The sequence below is a fragment of the Nicotiana tabacum genome, chromosome 17 (genome assembly GCF_000715075.1).
Source record: "Nicotiana tabacum cultivar K326 chromosome 17, ASM71507v2, whole genome shotgun sequence".
Classification (NCBI taxonomy): domain Eukaryota; kingdom Viridiplantae; phylum Streptophyta; class Magnoliopsida; order Solanales; family Solanaceae; genus Nicotiana; species Nicotiana tabacum.
In genome coordinates, this window is record NC_134096.1 from 98813706 (window position 1) to 98824886 (window position 11181).

The following is an 11181-nucleotide window of genomic DNA, read 5'->3' on the forward strand; positions in this document are numbered from 1 at the left end:
CGCAGGTGCGGAACTCACTTAGGAGCTTGGCTTCCGCATCTGCGGCCCAAAACCCTGCGCCTGCGAAGGCGCACCTGCGCGTTTCCTCCGCTTCTTCGAAGCCTGACCAACATCCCCCTTTCAGTATCCGCGCCCCAAGTTTCGCACCTGCGGGCTTGCACCTGCGACCTCCAACTCGCACCTGCGCAAACTGCCTAGCCTAGTATTGCCCGCACCTACGAACTCCCCACGTACACTAGCGGCCTCGCACCTGCAACTCTTTCTTCCGCAGGTGCGAAAATAGCAGTAACAGCAACTTCAACTACATTTTCCAACTTCGACAAATCTGTTAACAACCCGGAATCACCCTGAGGCCCTCGATAACTCAAAAACAAATACCAACAAGTCATATATCAATATACCAACTTAGTCGAACCTTCGAATCACTCAAAACAACATCAAATCATCAAATTACCCTCGGATTCAAGTCTAAGAACTTCTAAATTTCCAAATTCGGCAATCGATGCCGAAACCAACCAAACCACGTCCGAATGATCTAAAATTTTGCACACACATCACAAATGGCACTACGAACCTACTCCAACTTTCAGAATTTCATTCCGACCCCGATATCAAATTTTTCATTGCCGAACGAAATCGCCAAATTTCTAATTTTGCCAATTCAAGTCTAATTATACCACGGACCTCCAAATCACATTCTGGATGCACTCCTAAGTCCAAAATCACCTAACGGAGCTTACAGAACCATCAGAATTCAAATCTGAGATCGTTTATACATAGGTCAACATTCGATTGACTTTTCCAACTTAAGTTTCTACTTAAGAGACTAAGTGTCTCAATTCACTCTGAAACCACTCCGGTCTCGAACTAACTAACCCGATATAACATAATATAGCTGAATAATACAAAAAGAAGTAGAAATAGGAAAAACGGGGCTATAACTCTCGAAACGACCGGTCGGATCGTTACACTAATGCTTACCAATCAGTAATTTCTACGTAATTCGCCAATTCAGCTCTTTTTAACTGAAAAATATGTACATGTTCAGGAAAGAAAACATCAGGGCCCATTTTATATTCCTTAAACTCCCTAAATTTCTTTTCTCTTTCCCTTCGTTCAGCCCTTTGATCCCTTAACTCATTTTGTCTCGCCCTTGGGACATTTTTGATGACTTCAGGCTCCGAGTCTGAATCGTTATAGAAATAAGTCCTGCGACGACGTACCCTTCTATGTTGTCCCCTTTCTTGACTTTGAGAACTCCCACTTGGAGTAATTCGAACTTGTCCTTGTTCATCCATATCTGAAATAGGTACAAAAAAACAATAAGAATGGCTACAACCATCCAATATGACAATATATGTCACAATTAACTCGTAGAAGTATATCAATGTAAGGGATTAATGCTAAAATAATTTTATATATTAAGTATATAAAAATTTACTTTTCCAGTTTCAACAAGTGAAAGCAAATTATGAGAACAGAATGCTTATGAACCATAAACACATGTTACGTGTGACTTAGGTGCTATTAAGATTGTCTAATCCAAATATTAAATTGTAGACCATTAGTAGCCAATAAGTAATTAAAATAACTACTAATTGGCTCAGTTTGGCAAAATATCTCAATCTTGAATCTCTCCTTTAGCACAGTAAAATTTGCATTCCAGCATTAGCAGATTACAACATTAAAAGCAGTTTCAATGCAGAATAATTTTAAAATTATTATAACTTTTAACAAAGCGATTCGGCATACATACACCTCGTCTGCTAAAATAACCTCCAATACTTAGATATTCTGCTAATTTCTAAGGAAGTTTATAGCAGAAAGTGGAAATTAAGACCCCAATTGCCATAATTACTTCATAAGCAAATACCAGAAACATAAAACTAGTAAGAAGTGGAAATTAAGGCAATGAAGCAGATTAGTGGAGCAATCAATTTTTAATTAAATTTTATCAGAAACAAATATTCTCTTTAGAATAAAATTACTGTAATATAGTGCAATTCATTTTCTAAAAAAAAAATGCTTTGGAACAAACAACAACAAACAATGATTGGAGGCAAAAATTTTTAACAGAGTTTTCTATTATTCCATGTTTAAAGAGACAAAAAAACGCTGGCTCTGATGCCAATGATAGTTTAATAATCGCGAGACGAGAACAACATTAGCGTACTTGTCAACGCAGCGGAAGAATTGTTGAACTCACCACTGAAAGAATTGCCCCAAATCAACCTTTGAATCACTAGGAAACAAAGTGTGTTCCCACAAACTAAATGCCTCTTTATCTGTGTGTGTATTTTTATTTGGAGAAGAAAGAAGAAGAGAAGTTCCTTCAAGAAGGAGAGTCGTTACTGCTTGGGCAGATTGAGAAAACTGATTTTTCTCAGATTTGTTTTTACTCCTCTGTACGTTAATCACCCTACTACTAATAGTGGTTGTATTGGTTGAAACTGGCAGGGTAACTTCCCTGTAACCTTCCAATCTTATCCTCTTTCTAAACGGATCGGTTCAGTTCACATGGGCGACCCGTAACTTAAAACCCAATATCCTACAGGGTATTTCACCACCAAATCGACATATACCTTCCTTAGCAACAATAATGAGAATATGTTGAAAGAGGAGGAAGGTAACTTTAGTTGGATTTGGAGGTTAAAAGTTCCTAACAAAATAAAATTTTTTATATGGCTGCTTGCACAAGATAGGCTACCCACTGGAGCTTTCCTGCACAAAATTGGGGTTAATTGCAATCCTGAATACTATTTTTGCTTAGCAATGCCTGAAACAAGTGATCACGTCTTCTTTGAATGCCCCAATGCAACCCAATTCTGGCATGAACTAATAGCCAAGAGAACCATTGAAAGCAAGCAATTGAATCTCATCTTCTCAGCACAGCTTTGGCCAACTACATGGAACAAGCTAAAGAAGTTGTCCTTTAACAATATTATCTCATAGGAGAACATCCTCCTCTTCTGCTTCTGGCACATTTGGCTAGCAAGAAATCACAAACTTTTCAATAATAAGAAAGATAACATATTGGCTAATAGCACCATCTCCAAATCAACAGAGTACTATATGTTGGCACAAAAAAGTGTTATCAGAAAGTCATTCCATACCAGAGTTAAATGGGAGCCCCCTATGAAGGGGCACCATAAACTCAACACAGATGGGGCAGCGAAGGGCAACCCAGGCATTGGGGGAATTGGTAGAGTATTCTGGAATCATAATGGGGATTGGATTATGGGGTATATGAAAATATACCACACATCATCAACACCATGGCAGAACTAAAATTACTCATAATGGGTCTCCAAATAGCATAACAAAATGGATGGATTCCTCTCGCCATAGCTACAGATTCGGCTGAAGTAATAAAAATGTACTCATGGGCAATATAACTTATGATCCTATGATTTGTGAATGCAGGTTATTGATGCAAAGGATGGACATGATGGTGGTGAGACACAACTTCAGGAAGTAGAATAGAGTGGCTGACACACTGGCAAATAAGGTAGCAAATTCTAATTTTTTAGATAAAACTATCATGCTAGCAGTTCCTCCGATGTTTGAAAATGATGTATTTTGGGCAGACATCCTAGGAAATGAAGTAGTTAGGAATTTTCTGGCATGTAATATTGGTACAATTGAACAAAATATGGCTGTTTTAGGGGAACTACAATACCCCAGTTAGACATTAATTTGCAGTGTGTGTGTGTGTGTGTGTATATATATATATATATATATATATATATATATATATATATATATATATATATATATATATATATACACACACACACACACACACACACCAGTCTTAGTGTACGCGCGTTGCGTGCGTACATTATCACATAAATATTATACTAAAAATTATGTTCAAATTATAAAATATAAGTATAAGCTCTTGAAGCCGATAATATTGATCCTAAATAGCTAACTCGAGAAAGGAATAAACTTTCTCACTTAGAAGTTCTCAATCAGCATTCAATTTAATCACCTTAAACTGTGTGTCAATTTTATAATTTTACCGCATCAGTTTCACAAGTTATCAAATTATTCCCTTTTAGTTTAGCAAAAATATATAGCACTTGCATATTTAAGAGTTTTTGGTACAAATATTTTTGGAAAGCTATACTCAAGTTTGTTCGAGAATTCACAAATATGATCAATTATACTTTTATTGTGGTTCCTCAAAGAGTTATTAGATAACTCAAATTCAAAATTGAATTTTTTTATCTTTTAAAAAATTGTGAAGAAGAGGTGATCCTATAGCTCATAGAAGAAAACTGATATATGAAGATAGAACCCTAAAAATAACTAATGTTGAATTAATATTTTACAACAAGCTATCATTTGTTAAGAGGAATGCAAAATTAAAAAAAAAAATTAATGATAACTCATAGAGAATGTGTTTTGTCTCTACTATTTCATCATTGTTACTTCAAGTTAGCACTTTTATTATTTTGAGTCTTAATACTACATTAAGAATTTTGTCAACTTAAAAAATAATTCGTTTAGGGAAAAATTGAGTTAGTTTATTTGTCTAATAAGTTATTTAAAAAATTTACTAATTCGTTATTAAAGGAGTAATTTATATTTTGTTATTCAATTTTAATATAAACTCGTCCCTAGTTTTAATATTGTATTATTGACTTTTGTCAACCACGTTTTTTCCCTCTTTTATATATTTTAAATTTTTTTCTTGTTTACTTATATAGTTTTTTACTTAGTCTTGTTTTTCAACAAGATATTGAATTATATAGAATTAATTGTTACAATTCTACGATACGGAATAATTCAAATAAAGAGAGACTTGGTCTTCAAAATATTAGTTAATGTCAATGTTCTAAAAATTTAATTCGTTAGAATTCTATGACAAATAATAACTCAAACAAAGAGAGATGCAATCTTCAAAATTTTAGTTAATTTCAAAGTTGTAAATATTACAAAAAAAGATAATTAAATTAATCAAATTTCAAAAGGGTAACTTTTTTTGAACTTTCAATGAATATGACCATAAATAAAGGATAAAACATCCAAGTAGTGCACCCGAAGGTAAAATTTTGCATACGTTCTAAAATCCAAGATTTTGTATACACTTTTATATCCACGACGTCTTTGATAGTTTGACATGCTTTTATCAATTTATGTCAATTCTTTTAAAACCTTTAATTACTGTCCAATTGCATTTAGTAGTTCAAATAATAAAATGATATATATAAGGTACATTTTAATAAAATATTCAAATATTAGGACTGCTATATAGTAGTTCAAATAAAGAAAGATTTAGTAAGCAAATTTTTAGCTGATTTTGAATTCCTAAATATTAGGTAAATAATTTGATTACGATTTTGTCCAATGTAAAATATAATGTACGAAGGGTAAAAAAGGCGAACGACATTTCGATAGGGCCTTCGTACTTTTAATATAGTATAAATAGATATAGATTTATTTTAGTTTATATTTTTTACTTAATAAAAAACACTAATTTACTCAGTCAGGCTCCTAATATGCGTGTATGCCCGGTCAATGGTCAGGGGTACGTCCAGAATGCCCTTTTTGTTTTTTCAATTAATTTGAATAATAAACTAATTAGATGACCAAACATAGACTTTATAATAATAGAGCATTGATTGGTTTTTGTAATATTTTCATGGCTGCTAAGTACTATTAAGTAGTAGTATTATTTATTGCTCCTTTCAAAACATGATTATCTTGGCATTTTCTTTGTAAAACATGTCAGCTGTTGTGAAGCTGACAAGAACTATGGGTTATGGTTCACACTACGTTGGCAAAATCGTTACTCGTACCCATCGTCATTAATCATGACTATAGTTTACAGAACATAAAGTTATTTTCTTTTTATTAAGGATTTAGGTTATATATAATGACAGTACACGAAAAAAATATTTTATATTATTCATATAATTTAACATATTATAGCATATTAATATTTTTATAAATGCACATTTCGTCAAGTAAAAATGCTTAAATGAGAAATCCGTAAGTTTCGTTACTGGCTCGAAACACCGTTGCAAGTTTAGGGGGCACTTATGTCATTTTGACTTTTTTTTTAATCGATAATATACTTATGTAAATAGTTCTTATACCGTCAATGCATAAAATTAAATCTCAAAATAACCAACTAACAATGACAAGTATGTTACCTGTCCATTTAATCTAATTTAAAACAAAAAGATTGTTGTTAACCAACACCTTTTCCATTTTTTTGTATGTCATGACATAAATTTCATTTGATTATCCTAGTGCTGGTAAAAAATACTAAGTGATTTCTTTTTATATGCTTAAGGTTTGGGGGACAGAGTTTCCTAATACATATGCTGGTGAGAGATAGTAGGTATGCGATGGAATAGTCCAAGTGCGTGAAAGCTAATAGGCACTAGGTGAAATAGTCGAAGTGCATACAAACTGACTCGAATACCACTACAGCAGAATAAATTAAAGGTGTAACAGTGCAAAAGATTAAAGTTAAACGCCTCCTTCGTACAAAATATTAAAGACCGAAGTTCCACGTTAGCTAAATCGAGATTGTAACCAAATTGACAAACTTTCAGAATATGACATTTCTAAGGTGAATTTAAACTTTGTCTATGGCTCGTAACGCGATAATTCTGTTCTAGTCTAAATCTGAGATCTCATGTTTGAGTCATCAAAATGGCATTTGAAAATGATAGAAAAATACAATCTAAAGTGTAATGATCAAATAAGAGCTAGTAGTTTATGGAACGTAATTAAGAGTTTATTGTTATGAAATCCGAATCATCCTAACAAGAAAGAAGATGAATAAGTTGACTGTTGTAGTCACTATTTTACAAAAACAAAAATAAAAATAAAAATAAAAATAAAAATAAAAACAAAAATAAAACAATAAGACTACTGTTTTCAAAGTTGGAAAGATTTGCCCCAGTGCTGGTCTCGCGACTTTTCTTCCCCTTTTTCGTCGTCCACAATCAAAGTACCTTTTTTTTTCCATCAACAATCAAAGTATCTGAATTTTGGTTATCTTGGTTTTATTCAGCTTATCTTCCATGTGTCCTTTTAACCATTAAAAGCCAACAACTAACGTTTTCCCATAATATTGTAGTATTACTCTAGAAGCAATTAGTTAGACCAAGATTTGAAATATATTTTCAACTCTTTACACAATCATCCTAAAGTCTAAGCTCAATTTATTATGAATTTAAGTTAAATTATTGAAATTTTATTGGTTTTTGTAGATTACTTGCTTTGCTTTATACGTTATCAATTTACATTAATTACAAAAAATTACTTGTTATTGACTTTTTGGTAAGTTATGAGAGAGTATTATTGTATTAGCACTCTCTAGTTCCATTTTATATACTTTGATTAGTTAAAGAAATTGAAATCTTTCTACATTAGAAAACATTTTTTAAATTTTAACATTCTTATTTGTCTAATAACCTGCTTTTGTAAGAACAATATGATATATTGAATACCACAAGACTTTAAAAAGTTAATACTATATATAGTTAATTAAGGCGTCATAATTCTTTAATTCTTTATTTAACAAATGAACGGCGTAGTATTTGAATATTACTTGTAAATTGTAAAAATAAAAGTTTTACACGCAAGACCAATGTCAGGTAACTTCTATATATATTCCACGAAGACTCAAGGTCAAAGCAGCACAGCACTGGCCATTTCAAAGGAAAAAGAAAAAAGAAAAAAGAAAATAGAAAGTTATTATATTACTCCAATAAGAAGCAGCGACATCATGTTGCACACATACTTTTGGAAGGTCGGCTCTCTGCACAAATTTTCAGCTTCATTTCTCCGAGAAAAACACTATTGAATTTTCATTCTCTGTCCGATCATTGCCACTCTGCTAAAAAGGGTCAGTCTCTTTTTATCTCTTCTTTGCTTTGAGTTCCCCTCTCTGCTCATAAGCTATATGCACATAACTGTATATGTGGATCTTGTTTTGCTGATTTGTTCTCTTTCTCCATATTCAAGATTTCAGCTTTGCGCATTTTCAGCTTCCTCTGGTTCTTGCATCTGCCCATTGTATTTGCTGTTTTTAAAAACTCGCACTCTAATTTATACCTAAACTTTGCTACTTTTTGTTTTCTTATAGCCCGCCGCCCCACTTTTTTTAATTTTCTACATCTTTTTGTTACTTTTTCCCCTCAAAAGGAATTTGGGTTAACTCTAAATTAACTTATATTTGCAGGTAATATCTCTTTGATATCTTTCTTGGTGAAGTTCTTTGTTGATATCTTTGGTTTCCCCCATTGAACTTGTCAAGAGGTAGAAGTTTTAAAGTTGCAATTTTTACCTGTTTGGGGTTAACCTTGAGCTAATTTTTTTAGCTCTTGGATGATATGGGAGACTGTGAAACTTCAGTCCCCTTAATGGAAGAGGAAGAAAACCTAATAGCTGCTGCACAGAACATTGTTAAAGCGTTGGGTTCAAATAGGACTTTAACCGATGATGCTAGAAAAATATTGGCTGATTTAGGCACCCAATTGTCCTCCATTACTAGAGTGAGTGATACCCAAGATGCGGATTCTGGTGATCAAACTGAGGAGCAGTTTATTGAGCTGGAGGAGCAGCTTAATTTAGTTCAGACTAAGGTAATGAATTGGGAGGTGGGTCAGTCAATGATTTGGGATTGTGGCCAAGAAGAAGCATATGAGTATTTGAGGTATGTGGATCAAGCTCGAAAATTGATCGAGAGATTGGAGGGTTTGAATGTGGATAAAGGTAGTAGAGAAGACGAGCTTCTGCGTAAGGCTCACAATCTTCTTCAAACAGCAATGAATCGGCTTGAGGAGGAGTTTACTCATTTGCTTGTTCAGAACAGGCAGCCTTTTGAGCCTGAGCATATGTCCTTTCGTTCAAGCGAGGACGATACATTAGATGATGGCTCTATTGTGTCTTTTGGGGATGACTCGGTTGAGGATGTGGTTCAAAGAGATAGCATGAGTAGGAGCTTTGAGGAGTACATCATTGAACTCGTGCATCCGGATGTTATTCCTGACCTAAGATGCATTGCCAATTTGATGTTCGATTCAAATTATGGTCGGGAGTGTTCTCAGGCATTTATCAATGTCAGAAAAGATGCCTTGGACGATTGCCTCTTCATTCTTGAAGTAGAGAAGTTGAGCATTGAGGATGTACTGAAGATGGAATGGAACTCGTTGAACTCCAAAATCAGGAGGTGGATACGCGCTATGAAGATCTTTGTGCGCATTTATCTTGCCAGTGAAAAGTGGCTAAGCGATCAGATTTTTAGCGAGCTGGAAGCAGTTAGTTCAGTTTGCTTTGCTGAGGCCTCGAAAGCTTCAATCGTACAGCTTCTGAACTTTGGTGAAGCCATAGCTATTGGCCCTCATCAACCGGAGAAGTTGATTCGGATTCTTGACATGTATGAGCTGCTCGCAGATCTTATCCCAGATATTGATGCTATGTACTCTGATGAGGCAGGGTTATGTGTTAGAACAGAATGCCAGGACATCCTTAGAAGTTTGGGCGATTGCGCAAAGGCAACCTTTCTGGAATTTGAAAATGCTGTTGCTTCCAGCATATCGGCCAACCCTTTCCCGGGTGGTGGAATACACCATCTAACGAGGTACGTTATGAACTACATGAAAACTCTTATCGATTATAGCAAAACGCTTGATGAACTTCTGAAGGGATATGAGAAGGAAGATTCAGCAGCCATTTTACCAGACATGACACCTGATAGAGAAGAAGATAACACGGACAGACCCTGTTATATATCTCCACTGGCTCAACATTTTCGATCCTTCACTTCAATTTTGGAATGCAACCTTGAGGACAAGTCCAAGTTATACAAGGATGACTCACTAGGTCACCTTTTCTTAATGAATAATATTCATTACATGGCTGAAAAGGTGAAGAATTCCAATCTAAGAACAATACTTGGCGACGATTGGATTCGCAAACATAATTGGAAATTCCAACACCATGCAATGAGCTACGAGAGAGCTACATGGAGTTCTATCCTCTCTTTACTCAGGGATGAAGGGCTACAGAATCCAGGCTCGAATTCTATCTCGAGAACTCTTCTCAAGGAGAGACTACTCATCTTTTACCTCGCATTTGAGGATGTTTACAAGAGCCAGACAGGTTGGTCAATCCCAGATAGTCAACTTCGTGATGATCTTCGAATCTCAACATCTCTCAAGGTTATTCAGGCATACAGGACATTTGTTGGAAGACACGCCAATCATATAAGTGATAAACACATAAAGTATACTGCAGACGATTTGGAGAACTTCCTTTTGGATCTTTTTGAGGGATCTCCAAGATCTTTACATGGTTTCCACAGGAAGTGAGCTTAATCCTTATACCTGTTATACATTTAGATATATCTATTTTGGTAACCTAATGTATTCATTTGGTGTCATGTGCAAAAGGGTCAGTGACATGTACTTTTGAAATGCATATATTAGGAGTATTTGTTTGTTGTTTGTTGCTTGCTATTATAGTTCCCTGCTAACTTGTTCGTCATTGTCAAAACCAGTTTGTTTAAGGTTGTCAAAAAGGAGAATGGCAGGTAGCTATTTGTTAGCTCTAGTTGGTTCCTGGAAAAGCTGCTTGTGATTGGAGGTTTGATATCTTGAATCTTGATTAGCATAGCAACATTTATTTTAACATATGGAACCACCTTGTTCACAGATATATATGTCTGATTGAGACCATGTTTCTATTTGTCCATTAGCTATTGTTTCATCGTCCTGTAAACTTAACTAGAGTTAGCAAAGCTTTCCTAATTCAGTAACAAATTACATTTAATGCCTCGTGTTTTTTCTGGATTAAACTCCCCCATGTGATATATGGGATTGTTGTCATGATTCATCAAAGCTTACCCATATTGAAATGTTATTTTCAAATCTCTCTCAAGTAAATTATTAGTATGCTATTTGTACATCATGCCCCTTAACAATTTTGAATTTAAGATAATGACCTTTTAAGATCTCTTATGTGTAAAAGGCAGATCTGTTATGTGTAAAAAAAAAGAGATATGGCCATAAAATTAAAAACAAGTTTCTAAAGAGCCAAAAAACCAATTGACATATGGAATAATTTGCATCTTCAAATGATTTCACTGTACCATAATATAATGCAGATCATTTTTTAGATTTCTTTTTATTTAACAGAATATCAAGAAATGAT

At 34.3% G+C, this 11181-nt stretch overlaps 1 protein-coding gene across 1 annotated transcript; it reads left to right on the top strand.

Moving 5' to 3' along the window:
- Positions 1 to 7719: 7719 nt before the first annotated feature.
- LOC107781293 (exocyst complex component EXO70E2) lies at positions 7720 to 10705 on the top strand. The gene is made up of 2 exons (XM_016601980.2): positions 7720 to 7873; positions 8210 to 10705. Exon 2 carries the CDS (start codon positions 8361 to 8363, stop codon positions 10338 to 10340), a length of 1980 nt encoding a protein of 659 aa, XP_016457466.1. The 5' UTR covers positions 7720 to 7873; positions 8210 to 8360; the 3' UTR covers positions 10341 to 10705.
- The last annotated feature ends 476 nt before the right edge of the window (positions 10706 to 11181 follow it).

Bases quoted from the DNA above. Each gene is read 5' to 3' on its own strand.
- LOC107781293 (XM_016601980.2), top strand. From the start codon at position 8,361: ATGGGAGACTGTGAAACTTCAGTCCCCTTAATGGAAGAGGAAGAAAAC.